A 17,743-nucleotide genomic window follows, 5' to 3' on the forward strand; every position below is an offset into this window, starting at 1 on the left:
CTTTAAAGTCATTCATTCCAAAATATTTATTTACATATACCATGCTTTGCATATATCCCAAGTACAGTGAGCTACATTAGAAACATTAGCAGGTCAAAAGCATCAAATGTTTCTCAACAATGTCAATGAAAAAAGTTTTCTAGTCAAGATCATCAAAAATTGTCTATATTGCTAGTAATTTTTTAAATTAATAGACTTTATATTTTTAGAGCAACTTTAAGTTTACAGAAAAATCAACTGAAGGTTCCCACACACTCTCTCCTCCCACCCACAGTTTCCACTATTATACCTACCTTGTATTAGTATATGGTGTGATACATTTGTTACAACTGATGAACCAATATTGATGCATTCTGATTAATAGTTTACATAGTCCACAGCTCACATTAGGGTTCACTCTTTGTATTTGTTAGTTGCATTAATCTTTTCCAAAAACAAACTTTTGGCTTCACTGATTCTTTCTATAAAATGTCTATTTACTATTTCATTAATTTATGCTTTACCATTTCCTTTCACCTACTTACTTTAGAATTATTGTAGTTTCTCTGAATTCCCAAGTGAGGAAACTATAAGCATTTCATTATATCACTCAACCTAGTGTTTTTCAGCGTTCTCTAGATAGTATCTTGGGCCAGCTTCCCTCTCAACCCACACATCAATTGCCCAAATCGACCTTCAAGTCTACTGGGTTACTCTGTGGATTCAATTTTGCTTCCACATCTCCTCTTCTCTGTAGTCTCTGTCACCTGATAAACCCTGTTAATCATATCCTAAATTCATTACGGAAAGGAATATATCTATTTTTTGACTGCCAAGTAAATTATTCCAAGCCCTTTCAACTCACAGCTACAAATAAGGATCTCTTTAATCATATTTCCTTAAACACTATTTTCAAGCTAGGTGCAGTGGCTCACACCTGTAATTCCAGCACTTTAGGAAGTCAAGGCAGGAGGATTGCTCGAGCCCAGGAGTTCAAGATCAGCCTGAGCAACATGGCAAAACCCTGTCTCTACAAAAAATACAAAAAAAAAAAAAAAAATTAGCCAGGTGTGGTGGTATGCACCTGCAGTCCCAGGTACCCAAGAGGCTGAGGAGCACCTAAGCCCAAGAGGTCAAGGCTAAAGCGAGCCATGCATGATCACACCACTGCACTCTAGCCTGGGCAACAGAGTGAGATCCTGTCTCAAAAAACCCACTATTTTCATCACAATCCTCAGGTGTAAGCAGCTTTCCTTTAATACTTAGGTTAACTTGCAAGGTCTTCTGTAATCTTATACATTCTCTCTGCCAGTGTATTTTCTCTCTCAGTAGTTTGTGGGCAAACGCTCCACTCGAAGCACAACACACAAATTAGACTTCATCTGTGTTATTCCCATCACCTGATAGCTTTTCTGTCTTCTCAAACCACCCAACTTATTCACCTATAAAGAATCTCTTTCCATGTGAAATCTTCCACAATTGTGTATCATTTGCTTGTTGCAAAAACTCACTTTTGCACTTACAAAATATTAATATAAAGCAATACAAAGCAATATAGAAGTAACTGTTTTTCTCACCAGCAATTTTATCTTGCAAAATGAAATGGCAGCTTTTAGATGGAAGAACTATGTTTTACACCCTTTTGAATCGCTAAAGAACATACAAAATTGATTACATTATTGACAGCTAATACAGAAATGCAACAAGTATTTATAAAATAATAACATACCTTGCCTGCTAGACGGCTGGAGATGATTCCATTGCTAGATATAAGACAGTCAGCCAGGGTAGTTTTTCCTGTTAAAATAAAAGAGCAACATGAATTCAAATCTATGTCTTTTTAAAAAGGGGTCATGGGATGGATCACACCTACAGATTTAAAATCTGGTCATAAGAATTGGTTTAGTAAAGATTTCCTATTTACCTATGCTAGGTGACAAAAGACAAAAGAATTTTATTAGACTTTTGAACACAGTAGCCTCTGGAAGGACACAGATGCTAGCACTTTAATAATGCTGTAATCTTATCTCCAACCCTGTGGGTCTAATCAACCTCATCTGAAAAGTTGTCAATCAACTTCTCTTAGAGAATGTTTCTTAAATTGAGGCAGACTTTATATAGAGAAAAACACACACTTTTATGTGACAAGGCAAACCCCAAAACCAATCAAAACATAGAATATCTGACAACTTTTACAGTTACTATAATTTGCCCTCTAAGAATTTAATCAAGTTTATCACAATTACTACATCACTTATCCCATATCCAGAACCGTGACCATGTGTATCAACTTAAGCCCCTGACAGCACAGAATGACAAAAAGACAGCAATAATTTTTCTATCTGAAAGGCACACTGAGTAAATCATCATCAATAAAAAACTGAACATAATCTTCTGCCATATTGCCCCATGTATGGCCTCAGCTGGCATTTGTTAGTTAAACTGTCTTAAGAAAATACGTATTCATCAAAGAAATTCAGGAACTTCTTATCTGTTTGCAATATAGCTGTACTGTTTGCAATATGCTATACTGTAACAACCAGTGAAACCTAGTAGCCAAATCTAAACCCAGGAGTCTACTTTATAGCAAAAGAATCTTTGTATATATTTGTAGTTACCTTTATTAAACAGACTTCATACAACTAAAGCCTATGCAATTTTGTGTGGTATAAACAGGTAATTCTGTTTAAAGACTGTCACGGGTATGCATAATTACTACGACTGGGTTGGAGTAACCAAAGGAGGGGTTTTTTTCCGTCAAGACAAGTCTTTATTGCACGTTAGGAATTTCAGCAAAGCTATGGAATCTCTGTATAGTTCAAACCAGAAACCAATCAGTAGGAGAACTGAAGATATTTAACAGTGTGTTATCTGTCTGCCATGTAAGTATGTATTAGCATATAATCTTAGAGCATCACTTTTCTGCTACTCAATAAAGCTGAATTTATTCTAAGTACATCAAGTATATACCACCCTAGGAAAAAAATTATCAAGCAAGCAGGAACTGTGCTTTATTCTTGGCGGTATCCCTAGGACCAGAACAAGGCTTGTTATACAGAAGACCTTCAGAAAATACTTGCTGAATAAACGAATCGCAGGTTTTCTAAGATAGCACCAATTTAACATAATTTTAAAGAGTAAATTTAATTTGTTACACCCTACTGACTTTCCACTTGATTAAATTCACAAAGAATAAAACCTTTTTATCAGCCTTTATGTTCTCAAAATTCGAGCATTTAATTATAAAACCTCATGGAGGCAGGGTTACTCACTGGATTTGAGCTAAAACTCATTCTCTGTTGGCTTCACTTGTAAAGTGATGCACTATCTTTCAGTTTCCATACTCACTTCACTTCAGCTCTTGTATCAGTGACAACAGCCACCTAACCTGGGACTTCGGATCCACCCTAAGTGTGTCCACCAGTCTAATCTTTCTAATGTTTTATTTGATTGCACCATCCCTGCTCTGTTTTCCCCCAAAGGCGCCCTACTGCCTGATAGTAGATGTTAATGATAGTTTTCATGGTGAAGGGTTTACCTTCCCTCTCATTATTACATTTAATCCTATCGCCTATAAAGTGGGTATAGTTCTCATCCTGTTTTACAGACGCCGTATATTGAAGCTCAAAAAGGCAAAGTACATAACTTAAAAATGGAAATGTGAACTCAGGTTGTCTAACTCCAGAGCTGGAGCACTTAACTCTTAACCTGGTTCCCAGCTGGCATGAGGAGCTCTATGAGATATGACTCAGTCTGCTTCTTCCCCTTGCTGACTAGTCCTTCACCTTCAGAATGGGAAACAGGCTTTATTTCACATGCCCTTCCCAATCACTTTGCTGTAGCTACCATCAAGAGGCGGCTTAGTATGAAAGAGTGCTATGGAATTACAGCAGTATGTGTCAGAAGCACATACACCATGGATTAGCTATCTCTGCCTTTCCCATGTGCTGGGCTTTGACCACATATATTTCCTTCTCCCCTTGATGACACATTCCCACCTGTAATGTTTATCTCCATTTGTCATCTTGAGCCCCCTTCAAGTGTCATCTCTAATACTAATTATGTTGGAGGCTTTTTCTTAACCCCTCACTTCCCAATCATCTAGTTCTCCTGATCTTAGAGTCGACTTTTTTCTCTGTTTGTCTCATTTTGCTCTGTCTTACTGTTAAAACGTCCTCTACAGCTGGGCTGGTGCCCTACTCATAAATCTCCACCTTCTGACATACTTAGCAAAATATCTCGAACTTAACAGATGTTTGATAAATATCTAATGAATTAAACAGGATCACTTACCACAGGCTCCAAGGACATTATGTCAAGACTACAGAGTTTTTTGTTTTTTGTTTTTTGTTTTTTTTTTTAAATATATGTAAAGCCATTTCAAAAACACACACCCAAGGGCTGGTTTAAAAAGCATGACATGCTATATAGAAGAATGCCACTCACTAAGTAACCGTGTTCATTTCAAATGCTTTATAGCAAAGCAGGCTTTCTTAACGCCACAGAAAACTTTTAAAAGAAGGAAGACTTGCTTCTTAGCAAACCGCACCCTCAACTGCCCACTGCTTCACTCCGCTGAGACATACAGAGACACACCTCCCGTATTTATCAAAATAAGCCATTTAAAAAGGATTCTTACCATGGTCAACATGAGCCAAAACACAAATATTCCTGATGTTGGCAGTGTTTTTCTGGAGTTGAATCATCTTATCCAAGCTGTTGAGCACCATGGTTACTTATTTCCTGAGACTAAAAATAAAATACGTATTACAAATGGCCCAGAGGCTAAAGGTCGGGGCAAAAGAAAAAAATAATAATAAACGCTGGGAGGTGGCAAGGCTTCTCAAACCCCTGAAACCAAAACCCAGTGAATGTTTTGATGAGCTAGATCACCTAGGCCTAAGTCCAGTTGGAGCACTAAAGTCAATATCCTACCACGATTATACTTAAGGAGTTTGCTCATCCTTTCGGATCCGAAGGCTGCGACGAATCACGCAGCTCGTGGGGGCTGGGTGAACAGCGGTACCGGTGACTCCGCCGGTGGAGGAGTACTTGCCTAAACTTCTCCAGGCCAGTGACCACGTACTTCAGGAAGGGTGGCATGCAGGAGGGAGAGAAGATGCAGAAGAAAATACCCCCTTCCTCTCTTCAGTCTTCCCCCAAGCCCCTCATTCTGACACGCTCGCTCGTCCTCGTGCGAGGTCAAATACCCAGCTTGATTGCTGCCCAGGGAGCCCGAACAAAGTTTTGGGTCACGTGTTTATTATCCAAGCAGGTGCACTGCCGGTCATTCATTCCTTTCTAAATAAAAAGGAAAAACCTCTACGCTACATGCTCTTCCTTTCTGCAGGGTCTCGGATTCGCTCTTTTTGAGTCTCCCGGGTCCACAAGGACCGGCGATCGCCCTGGACCCAGGCTGGAAGTGACACTCCGGGGACCGCCGCTCCCAGCCCGCGATCGGCCTCAGCCCCGTGTTCCCGCCACACAGCCGCAGCGATCGGGGTCCTCCAACACCGCCCAGAGGCTGGCCGAGGAGGACACCAGCCCCAGCGCGAGCCGGTACTCACCGGCTGCGGCAGCCCCAAAAGCCCTCCTCCTCTCGGTCCCGGCCACAGCAAGAGCTTCCGCCTGGAGCTCTCGAGTCCCGAACGCCCGCGCGCCAGGGGGCGGGGCCGGCTGACGCACGACCTTTCACCCTCGCGTCTCTGACGCCGCCGGAAGTCGGCGCAGCGTCAGTCGCCGCGCGTCTCTCGGCTGCATCGGCCGTGGCGGGCGCTGCGGGAGCGGAGAAGCTGCAAGTGCCGAGGCGCTGTGGAGGAAACCGTGGGAGGCAAGAGCATGAGGAGCTGGTGTCTGTGTCAGCTTTGCACCCGCAGGTAAGAAACGGCTGGTGTAGCGGGGGGCCGGGGCTTGGGAGCCGACCTAGAGCCTAGGTGCCAGGAGCCGGCTCCTTGGGAACCCCGAGAGTGGCCGTCCCCGGAGATGAAGGGACGAGGGCGCAGGGACGTCCCCTCTTACCCCGCTCCACGAATACTCGCTCCGCACCCGCCGGCTACCTGGGGGTAAAACGTTTATTCCCAATCAAGGAATGCAAAGTAAAATGCCACCCGGGCCGGGTAAATAATCTATGTGAAGCGGCGACGGGCTATGAGGCTGGTGAGGAGCGGGGTGTGATCCGCCTGGGAGAGTACCTCTCCACCCGCTCCACCCTATCATCCCACACCACAAAGGTGAAAAAGAGCGGTGCTCAGGCCCTGAGTCTGCCATCCATATCACACTTTCTTTCATCTCCAGCTTTCTGTCCTCACAGCCAGACCGTATTCCCATTCCCGTCCAGGCAGCACTTCTTTGAGATCCGCCTGATTGAAAAGGCCGGACAGTAGTCTCGCCCCCGAGCCCAAACCTACATCACCTGTAAACAGTCTTCTCCCTCAGCTTCACTGTTGACCCAGGAATTAGTCATTATTTGCTAAATAAAAAGGAATGTGGCCCTTCGTGTTTGTAATCCCCTTCAAAGAAAACACCTGCGTGTTGATAGCAGGGTTTTTTTTTTTTATAGTCTCATAATAAACACAGTTCGTAAATCAGATGTAGATTAAAATATCAACAAATTAACTGGGTGTATCGATCTGCAGACTTGCGTGCAGGAGAAAATTATTACTTTTTTCTAATTTATATCCAACGTAAGTTCCTTACTCATTCCACTGTTAGGAAATTCAGTCTTCATTATGTTGAGGGCTACCTTTGGAATGGTGTGATTTTACTTTTTGTTTGGGGGTTTTTTTGTTGTCGTTGTGGTTATTTTGTTTTTTAAGGGTTTTGTCTTTATTTTCTAATAATGCAGTAAATACACGAGGTGTCATATAAACATCTAAGCAAAAATATGCCTTCATAATTCTATCTTCCACAGATAACAAATGTTCTTTAAGAGTTGTTTTACATATGCATTCATTTTTTTTTTTAAACCAAAAAGAATATTCTGAGCATACTATTCTACAGTCTGGCTTTTTACTATTTACAGTATCACCATTTTGCAATGACCATGCATAAAGACCACCCTTGTTCTCTTAAATAGCTGTATACTATTAGCTTATATGATATATTGGTCAAAGTTCTTAGTTATACATAACATAATCTCCTCTGGTTAGTTGAGGCAAAAAGGAATTTACAAGGTGTATATATATATACAGAGTTCACTTGGAAGAACTGAGGAAATCATTTTCAAAATAAGCTTCCAGGAGAAACCTCCAAAAATTTTACCACAGAACAGGTCTGACAAGGGAGCCACTGCCTCTGCCATAATCAGAAAATTGTCACAGAGCTTTAGACTCTTTAGACTCCAGAATCACTCGACTCTTCAAAGGTCGAGAAGCTGCCAAGTTAGGAAACCACCTTGCAAATCAAGATGCCACCTAACAACTCAATCTTTTATTGCCTCTATTGTATTCCGTGCAAGCAAAATAAATGTTGTGCCCCGACTCTCTCCTTATGTAGCTCTGTCCTGAATCAAACTATCATGTGAATACACATGGTAAGTGAAACCTAGATTGTGGAACCTTTCTACATGAGCATGGGAAACTCCCTATTAGATTTTCAGCTTCTATAGTGTTTCAAGACACTAAATTGTTATGAGACAGCTAATTGTTGTGCTTACATCTCATAGGGATAGACCATTATTTGTTTTTGTGAACATTACAGAAGAAAGTTTTTGGTTTTTTTTTGTAAAGCTCTAGAATTTACAAATTGTGAGTTTATTGGAGGTCTCTGATTAAAATGCAATTACAATACGAAATGTTTTTTAAGGTTAAATAATCTTTCAGTTTATTTTTTGCACAGGCGACATCATTGTCTGCATGGAACCCCAAGGATTTATGAAAATTCTGGGGTGTTTTGCCCTACCACTGAATATTTGGGAAAATATCCTATGTATGACAATGTTTTTCCACTTCAGAGTCTTAAACCCAAGCAAGAAATTCGAGCATGCTGTGGTAAAATGGAAGGAATAACTGCATTTAAGTAACTATTCAGTAACTATTTGCTTTACTTATTTTTCTCTCAGCTCTTCTGGTGGTGGGCGGAGCAGATGTGAACTAATGATTAGAACCTGTGGAGGAGAAGGTTGTTTACTGGAAGTACAAGGAAGTTAAACTTTAAAATAGAGAATTAAAGAATAAGAGAGCTGAACACACTGACATACTGAATCTTTGAAGAGAAACTTGGGGTTCACTATAACAGTCCTAGGGGCCATTTTTCATTTCCTTGAAAGTGCCAGGTTTCCCTTGTGTCAGAGTCGTCCAAGATACTATTTTCCCTACTTGCAATTTTCCTTCCTTTTCCTAGCTAATGCTCCTTCAGTCTGTAGATCTCAACTAAACTATCACTTGAAAAAGCCTTCGCTGATACTTCATCCAGTTTTCAGGTTAGGTAAAATTCTCCTAAATAAGTTCCCAAAGCACCTTCCTATTATTTATCATTAGATTAGTTTCAGTGTTCCATGAAAGCAGAAACTAAGTCTATTGTTATCTCAGCATTCTATTTCCAGAAAACTAACACAATGCCTGCTAGCACATAGTAGGTACCCAATATTTGTTCAGTCAGTAATGGACAAAAATCCTCTTAAGCCTATACTTTTTTTTTATGTTTCCAAAGTTTGAATTCATATTTACTTTTTACTGACAACTTTTTTTTTTTTTTAACCAACATTTGGAATAGTCACACTTTTTTTTTTTTTTTTTTTTTTAATAGAAAAAGAAAAAGGGGGAGAACAGGAGTCTTGCTCTATTACCCAGGCTGGAATGCAATCTAAAAACAGGTATTAAAAATCTCTTTTTACGCCAATAATTGTGCTTAACAGCGGAGACAGGAAGGAATAAGGGAAGAAAATAACAAACAGCCAACCAATATTTTATTTAAGTCTGTGAAATTCTATGCAAATGCTGAAGAGTGATTTACTTCCAATTATGTGGTCACTTTCAAAATAGGTGTAATATGATACTGAGAAAAATGTGTGTTCTCTGGACCTGGGGTGAAGAATTCTATAAATATTCACTGAGTTTACTTGTTCCAGGTCTGAGTTCAAATCCTACATGTCCCTGTTAATTTTCTATCTCGTTGATCCGTCGAATATTAACAATGTGGTGTCAAAGTCTCCCATTATTACTGTGTGGGAGTCCAAGTCTCTTTATAGGTCACTAAGAAGTTGTCTTATGTATCTGGGTGTTCCTATATTATGTGCATATATATTTATGATCATTGACTCCAGTTGCTGCATTGATCCTTTTACCATTTTATAATGTCCTTCTTTGTTTCTTCTAGTCTTTGTTGCTATTAAAGTCTATTTTGTCAGAGACGACAGTTATAACTCCTGTTTTCTTTTTTTTTTCTCTCCATTTGATTGGTAAGTCTTCCACCAACGCTTTGAGTCTTTGTGTGTCCTTGCTTATGAGATGGATCTGGATACAGCGTGCTGAAGGGTTTTGACTTTTTATTCAATTTGCCTGTCTGTATCTTTGATAGGGGCATTTAATCCATTTAAATTTAGGATTTATATTGATATTTGTGAGTTTAATATTGTCTTTTAATGCTAGCTGACTATTTTGCCTATTAGTTGATTCTTCATTATGGAGATTCTCTTTACCTTTTGGTAAGTTTTTGGGATGACTGATACTGGTTGTTCCTTTCTGTGTATAGTGCTTCTTTCAGAAGCTCTTGTAAAGCAGGCCGGGTGGTGATGAAATCTGAGTGCTTGCTTGTTCGTGAAAAATTTTATTTTTCCTTCATTTATGAAGCTTAATTGGGCTGCATATGAGTTTCTGGGTTGAAAATTCTTTTCTTTGAGGATATTGAATATTGACCCCCACTCTCTTCTAGTTTGTAGGGTTTCAGCTGAAAGATCTGCTGTGAGTCTGATAGGCTTCCCTTTATGGGTAACCTGACCCTTCTCTCTAGCTGCCCTTAGAATTTTCTCCTGTATTTCAATCCTGGTGAATCTAACGATTATGTGTCTTGGGGTTGCTCTACTTGAAGAATATCTTTGTGGTGGTCTCTGTGTTACCTGAAGTTGACTATTTTCCTGCCTTACTAGGTGAGGAAAGTTTTCCTGAATAATATCCTGAAGAATATTTTCCAGCTTGGATTCATTCTCTTCTTGACATTCAGGTACACCTATCAAACGCAAATTAGGTGTTTTCACATAGTCCCGTATTTCTTGGAGACTTTGCTCATTTCTTTTTACTCTTTCTTCTCTAATCTCGTCTTCTTGTTTTATTTCATTAAGTTGGTCTTTGACCTCTGATACCCTTTCTTCTGCTTGATCAATTCGACTGTTAAAACCTGTACATACTTCACAGAGTCCTCGTGTTGTATTCTTCAGTTCCATTAATTGACTTATATTCCTTTCTAGATTGTCTATTCTCATTAGGATTTCATCAAAACTTTTTTCAAGGTCCTTTACATTGGGCTAGACCGTGTTCTTTTAACTCACAGAAGTTTCTTATTATCCGCCTTCTGAAGCCTAAATCTGTTAATGGGACGCACTTGTTCTCCATCAGGCCTTGTTCCCTTGTTGATGAGGAACTGTGATCCCCTGTAGAGGGAGAGGCATTCTGATTCTGAGTATTCTCAGCCTTTTTACGCTGGTTTCTTCCCATCATTGTAAATTTATCCACCTGTCGTCTTTGTAATTACCAGCTTTCAAATTAGGTCTCTGAGTGGACGTCCAGCTTGTTGATTCCCAGCGCCGGAATCTGAGCAACCCACTGTGCTGGCCAAAGCAGCTACGTTAAGATTTGTGGTGCTTTTCTGCCCAGGAATCTCCGGTCTGGCTTCCTTCTTGAGTCCCTTTTTCAATCAGCTGAATAGGCTACTCTGCCTTCCCAGAGCTCCAAACGTGACCAAAAGGGGACCCAGTCCCCTTTACTCTGCACCAGGAACCACCGCACCGGCCACAAGAGTCGCGGTGGCGACTCGTGGGGGCTTCTCCACTGGGAATCTCCGGGTCTGTGAGGGAGAAAAATTCGTCTGAAAGTGTGGCGTCCTCTCGTTCTCTGCGCTTTCACTGGGAACTACAATCTGGAGCTGCTAGTAATCAGCCATCTTGGATCTCCAAGCCTATACTTTTCATTTGGACTTACCTTTTTTTGATCTCTCTGTATTTTTGAGGGTTAGGTGGCTTAAGTACAAGGTTTACTCATTATTTAAATTGTTAATTGTATACTATATTCAAGGTACAGTCTTGGTGTTAAGTATAAAAATGTTAATAAGTTTGTGAACCCCAAACACCTGAGACAGGTCTGAGTTAATTTAGAAAGTTTATTTTGCCAGGGTTGAGGGCGTGTGCCTGTGACACAGCCTCTGGAGGTCTCAATGATGTGTGCCAAGGTGGTCAGAGCACAGTTTGGTTTTGTATGTTTTAGGGAGACACACATCAGTCAACATATGTGTAAGATGAATATTGGTTAGGTCCAGAAAGGCGGGACAACTGGAGGCTGGGAGGGAGCTTGCAGGCCATAGGTAGATAAGAGACAAATGGTTGCATTCTTTTGAGTTTCCGATTAGCCTCTCCAAAGGAGGCAGATAGATATGCATTTATCTTAGTGAGCAGAGTGGTGACTCTGAATAGAATTGGAGGCAGATTGGCCCTAAGCGGTTCCCACTTGACTTTCCCCTTCCATTGGTGATTTTGGGGCCCTAAGATTTATTTTCCTTTCACAAGTTGAAGTTCCTGCTTTCAAGGAACTCAGACATCATATTGCTATAATTTTGAGTTTTTAAAATGCTCTATAACAGCTTTAGATTTTGGTGTTAGCTATTTTCATTTCATTTGAGATGGAACTCATTCTATTTATATAACAAAGGTGGAGACTTTTAAACTTTTAGGCTAATATTTCTATTTTTAACATTTCAGCCATTTGTTGCAGTAATAATATTTTGGTGAATCTAGTTACTTCTGTAGGTGTATGGGCTCTTCCAAAGATGGAAGATTTTACTTAGTCCTCAGATTTTGGTGTGCATTAGTGCCATCTAGAAGTGTTAAAATGGCAGATTCCAGAGCTCCATCTAAAAGAGCCAGTGGGTCCCGGGAAATTGCTTTTTTTTTTTTTTTTTTGAGGTGAAGTCTCGCTCTGTCACCCAGGCTGGAGTGCAGTGGCACATCTCGGCTCACTGCAGCCTCCACCTCCCCAGTTCTAGCCGTTCTCCTGCCCCAACCTCCTGAGTAGCTGGGACTACAGGCACATGCTGCTATGCCTGGCTAATTTTTTGTATTTTAATAGAGACAGGGTTTCACCATGTTGCCCAGGCTGGTCTTGAACTCCTGATATAAGGCAATCCACCCTCCTTGGCCTCCCAAGTGCTAGGATTACAGGCATGAGCCACCGTGCCCAGCAGGAAGCTGTATTTTTAACCAGCATTGCTGGTGATTCTGTTGCTACTGATTCAGTGCAGTAGGTCAGGAACTAGACTGCTGTCTTGAGGATGAAATGGAGCATAAAACAGAGAAGGTCTTTGCTTTACTGTAGTTTATAGTCTTGTGGGAAACTTGAGAAATAAAAACATCAGATTAATAAGATAATTATAGGTTAAAAGATGAGATGAAGAAATTAAATAACTTGTTGAGTATTAAATGAGAATATTTTTTCTTCACTTTATTAATATTTCTTTCTTGATGCCTTAATGGTTCATATTAGAGACTTGAAATAAATTTTACAGTATTTATATTTATTGAACAAAGATTTTGCTTTTAAGCAGTTCTAAATATCAAAATCGAGAAAATTAACCTGCCTTATCTTTCTTTTAAAAGGCAGTTGCATTTCAATTCTGGATTTCCCCAGTTGACCTATTCAAGTAAGCCTTAGTTAAAAAACTCCCAAAGATCCAAATATGCCAGTAAAACCAAAAAATTTGTTTCTTAAATTGTCATCTCTTCACTTCGTAAGACATTGAATCTTTTCTTTGTATTTTAACTGGGAAGCTAGAAGTATTTCTAAGAGTCATAATCTAGGAACTCGAAACTCTTGCTTGACTCCCTCATGTTGACTGTGTTGACTAGGCAGTAGAGCGTGGATTTATCTGTATAAACAAAGAAACTTTCTGTACCTTTCTATAGTACAGGAAGTGTGTAAAGAGGTATCTGAACTTGTACAAGATTTGAGATCCTTTATGTACAGTTATAGCTCAGTTAGATGACTGCCAAAGTTGGCAGGAAGTCTGCCCTGAAGGAGTCGGATTCTAAACACATCAAATGTTTTAGGATATATCAGAGGAATAAGATTGCATTTACCCTCTACTACTCCATAGCTTTGGGTTTGGAGGTGGTATACTTTCTTTTTTTTTTTTTGAGACGGAGTTTCGCTCTTGTTACCCAAGCTGGAGTACAATGGCGCGATCTCGGCTCACTGCAGCCTCTGCTTCCTGGGTTCAGGCAATTCTCCTGCCTCAGCCTCCTGAGTAGCTGGGATTACAGGCACGCGCCACCACACCCAGTTAATTTTTTGTATTTTTAGTGGAGACGGGGTTTCACCATGTTGACCAGGATGGTCTCGATCTCTTGACCTCGTGATCCACCCGCCTCGGCCTCCCAAAGTGCTGGGATTACAGGCTTGAGCCACCGCGCCCAGCCTGGAGGTATACTTTCTAACATGTAACTAGTCTAACCAGAGAGACTGAGACTCGTCAGCTTTCTCTCCGCTTTTCTTTTCCCAATTCTCCCACTTTCGGAGTGCATTTAAGCCTATTCCCCTCTAGCTCCTATTTGGGAAGAGCAAGGAACAACTCTGATGTCTTGAGAAGCAGAGGTATGTGATTTGTGCTACTTTTCATCCATTAAATAAAAAATTATTAAGCATCAAGCACTATACTAGACTCCTGGGATACAGTGATGAGCAAAAGCAGTCATGATCTCCCTGCTGACAGATGTTACAATCTATTAGAGATGGTAATCAAAAACATTATTCAAAATAGTCTGAAATTGCAACAGTGATGAAATCTATGAAGGATAGGCACAGGTACCTTGACAGCCAGAACAAGAGTGTGACTTCATCAGGGGAATAGGAAAAATGAGTCAAAACCTGAAGGATATTAAATAAAGTGGATTGAGAGGGGGAAGGAAATGCATTTCAAGCAGAGACAGAGAGTAGCATGGAAAGAGCATGGAACCTAAGAAATTCTCAAAGGGCCAGCTGGAGCAAAGAAAGCAAGAGGAAGCAGCACAGTGAGAGCCGAGGCTAGCGAAGGAGGCCAGGCAGAGCCTTTAAGCCAGGCGTCCCCAAACTATGGCCTGCGGGCCACATGCGGCCCCCTGAGGCCATTTATCCGGCCCACCGCCGCACTTCTGGAAGGGGCCCCTCTTTCATTGGTGGTCAGTGAGAGGAGCACAGTATGTGGCGGCCCTCCAACGGTCTGAGGGACAGTGAACTGGCCCCCTGTGTAAGAAGTTTGGGGACGCCTGCTTTAAGCCATGTTCAGTGTTGTCTATGTCTTTACAGTAATAAGCCATGAAGATTTTTTCTCTGTGTGGTGGTTTTTTTTTTTTTTTTTTTGGTGCAGGGTGGAATGGGGGAGGTAGGGAGATAAGGAAGAGACTAGGGAGATGAGGGCAAGAATGACTTGATCAGATTTACCTGGGAAACTATTACTTCAGGTGCTATGTGGAGAAAAGATTGGAGGGAGAACTACAGTGGAGGTGGGTAAATGAGTTTAGGAAGCTATTAAAGTGATTCAAAAGAGCTGTTTTAAAAACTTTGCATATTATGGTGGTAATAGATGTGGAGAAAAGTGATTAGATTTGGTATTTATGAGGCAAAATTGATAGTGGTAGATGATGGACTACATAAGGGAGAGAGGTGAGGTATAAAGGGTAAGAACTAGATTTCTGACTGTGCATCTGAAAGGATGGTGATAGCATTCACATAAATACAGAACAAGCAGAAAGGACCATATTTATTGAGGAAATAGCGAATTGATTTGGGGCATGTTAAGTTTTGAGTTGCCATTGAATATTCAGGAGACCATTGTAGGTACTGGTATGGAGCTCAAAGAAGAGGTCTAAGCCGAGATGTAAATTTGAGAGTTATTTGGATCTAGGTAGTAATCAAAGCTGTGGGAGTAGAAGAGTTATCCTTAGGAGTGAACAGTGGATGAAAAGAAGAATGTGTAGGTAGGTCCAAGTCTTGAGGAATGCTAACATTTATTTAATGACCAAGTAGAGGTAGATGAAGCTCTATTGGAGACTGGAAAGAAATAATCAGGAAACCAGGAAGAGAAAGTTTCCTAGAAACAGTGTGAACAACAACATCAATTACTGTTGGAGAGGTCAAGTAAGATGAGGACTAAAACGTTTGATGAATCTAATCACATGGAAGACATCATGAACCTTAGAGCTGTATTAGGGAAGTGGCAGTGCTGGAAACCAGATTGAAGTGGATTGGAGGGGGTGAAAAAACAGTTAAATCAGTCTAAGAAGTTACGTTGTATATAGAAGAAGAATTCAGTGAGGGTTTTGGTCTAAGAAGTTATATTGTATATAGAAGAATTCATTGAGGGTTTTGGTTTCAATAAACTGTCTTGTATAAATCAATATTGGTTACAGACATCTTAGATGTCTGTAACCAATATTGATTAATACAAGTTAGTTTATTCATAAAATGAGTGATGTGCCAGTATAGTCCAGAAGAAAAAAGCAACCCATAAAGTCTTGGAGTAGTAATAGTAGTAGCTATCATGTTGATTTTACTGTGTACCAAGCGGTCTTCAAAGCATGTGTGTATTTATCTCACAATTCTGTGAGATAGAAGGTATTACTGTCCCATTTTATATATAAAGAAACTGGGGCACTTTGGGAGGCCAAAGCAGGCAGATCACGAGGTCAAGAGATCGAGGCCATCCTGGCCAACATGGTGAAACCCCATGTCTGCTAAGTGGGTATGCGCCTGTAGTCCCAGCTACTTGGGAGCCTGAAGCAGGAGAATCACTTGAACCAGGGAGTTGGAGGTTGCAGTGAGCCAAGATCACGCCACTGCACTCTAGCTGGGCGACAGAACTAGACTCCATCTCGAAAAGGGAAGAAACTCGGGTGTAAACAGGTTAATGAAGTTATCTAAGGTCCCACAGCTAGTGACAGAGCCAGGATTTGGACCTATACTGTCTGATCAGCTTAAGTGTGATCAAATGTGGAGAAAAGTAGTTTGATTTGAGAGAGATTTATAAGGTAAAAATGACAGTCTTCTCCATTCCTCAGTTTTTACCTCAGTGTCTGCAGTACTACATCTGTCACATAATGTTATGTAGTGCCCAGGTTGGCTACATTACCATCTGGCATCCATCCCTGACAGGGACCTCTGGGACATCCAAAGATGAGGAGCACTCACATCTATAATCTGAATGTGATTTATGTCTGAAGACCAGAATTACTAATTGTTTAACAATAAGTGGGAAAACAAAGAATTAAAAAAGAAGAAAGTATGCCAAAATAGTTTGCTGGTGTCTTTAAGGAGGATGAATAAGGACTTGGACAAAGTGGACTCGGGGAATATATTTTCTAAACTTTTCAGGTTTAGTAAATTTTATCTGAAATTTCCTTCCAGGTTAGAAAAAATCAATTACTTGAGGATAATATTTACTGAGGTCTATTGTAGTGATGTTTTAAGAACTAGGATTTCTGATATATTTACTTTTCTCAAGATACTTAATCACTAGATAGGACCTTATAAGAAATTCAGTTACCTCTTTCAAGTAGTTAATCAACTATTACCATTTTAATTATCTTCTTAGACTTTTCAAGTAAAAAAAAAAAAAGCCTTGACATTTTCTATACTTCATTGAAATAATTAGAAATAAAAGAACTGGTGAGGCTATGGTTCAAATTTATATATTTCAGGTCAGATTATCGTCCTTATGAAATAGTTAAACAGCCTCACCATGTGCCAGAAAAGTGTAAACCAAAACAAGGGAAGATTGATCTTGGTACTACCTATAAACAGGATTTTAATTCATACAAAGTGCAGCCTGTGGCAATAGTCCGGCCTTTGGAGAGACAACAAGTTAAAAAAGGAAAGTTGGACACTGTCCCAACCTATAAAGGTAACTTGCCATTTCAAAAATGAAGGAGCCAAAAGACTAAAACTCACTTCGAGCTTTAACATCTAATGTCAAGTTATGATTTTGGTGTGCTGCCAAACTTAGCCTCCATGGCTTAGGACAGAACATTCCGCTTTGGCAAAATAGTATTGTATGGTGGGTTTTCTTCCCCCCTCTTTCATCACTTTAAATATTTCACTCCACTCTCCTCTTGCTTACACTATTTCTGAGAAGTTGGATGTAATTCTTATATTGACTCTTCTGTAGGTAAGGTGGTTTTTTCCTCTAGGTTCCTTCAGAATTTTCTCTTCATCTTTGATTTTTTTTTTTTTTTATAGTTTGTAACTTAGGTGGCTAGATGTCATTTTTCTGTGGGCGTTTACCCTGCTTGATGTTTTCTGAGCTTCCTGGATCTGTGGTTTGGTGTTTCACATTGAGAGAAATTCTCAACCATTATTGTTTTGAATATTTCTTGTTTCTCTTCTGCTTCTGGAATTCCCATCACATGCACGTTACGTGTTTTGCAGTTGTCTCACAGTTCTTGCATACTCAGTTTTTTTCCATCCTTTTCCCCTTTTCTGTTTTGGTGCTTTCTGTGAGATAGTCTCAACCTCAGAGATTTCTTTCCTCAGCAGAATCCAGTTTACTAATAAGCCTGTCAAAGGCATTCTTCATTTTTGTTACAGTGTTT

General features: G+C 40.2%; 2 protein-coding genes, 1 long non-coding RNA gene and 1 pseudogene across 8 annotated transcripts in view; 3 read left to right on the forward strand and 1 right to left on the reverse strand.

Annotated features, from left to right (window-relative positions):
• Positions 1–5,657, reverse strand: part of EFL1 (elongation factor like GTPase 1) — a 117,275-nt gene extending 111,618 nt beyond the window's left edge. For both annotated transcript variants that reach the window (XR_746387.3, XM_003921674.4), the window contains exons 1-3: positions 5,547–5,657; positions 4,619–4,728; positions 1,709–1,776 (exon numbers count right to left, since the gene is read on the reverse strand). Coding sequence is in view for 1 of the 2 variants with exons in the window: in XM_003921674.4 (XP_003921723.1) it covers positions 1,709–1,776; positions 4,619–4,709 (159 nt within the window). In the remaining variant the exon portion in view is untranslated. The remainder of the gene's footprint in view (positions 1–1,708; positions 1,777–4,618; positions 4,729–5,546) is intronic.
• Positions 5,658–5,724: 67 nt separating this feature from the next.
• Positions 5,725–17,743, forward strand: part of LOC120368105 (uncharacterized) — a 70,061-nt gene continuing 58,042 nt past the window's right edge. For 4 of the 5 annotated variants that reach the window (XR_012517818.1, XR_012517822.1, XR_012517821.1 and 1 more), the window contains exon 1: positions 5,725–5,855. This is a non-coding gene — a long non-coding RNA (uncharacterized LOC120368105). Of the gene's footprint in view, positions 5,856–8,724; positions 8,792–17,743 lie in introns of all 5 variants that reach the window. The other variant, XR_012517820.1, reaches the window with a different exon arrangement.
• Positions 5,913–7,756, forward strand: LOC141584507 (uncharacterized; annotated as a pseudogene).
• LOC141584508 (stabilizer of axonemal microtubules 1-like) lies at positions 7,754–8,698 on the forward strand (the record flags this gene model as incomplete). The annotated part of the gene is made up of 1 exon (XM_074398691.1): positions 7,754–8,698. A coding segment is annotated over one exon (246 nt), but the record flags the coding sequence as incomplete, so codon positions are not given.

This window comes from Saimiri boliviensis, chromosome 5 (genome assembly GCF_048565385.1).
Source record: "Saimiri boliviensis isolate mSaiBol1 chromosome 5, mSaiBol1.pri, whole genome shotgun sequence".
Lineage (NCBI taxonomy): Eukaryota > Metazoa > Chordata > Mammalia > Primates > Cebidae > Saimiri > Saimiri boliviensis.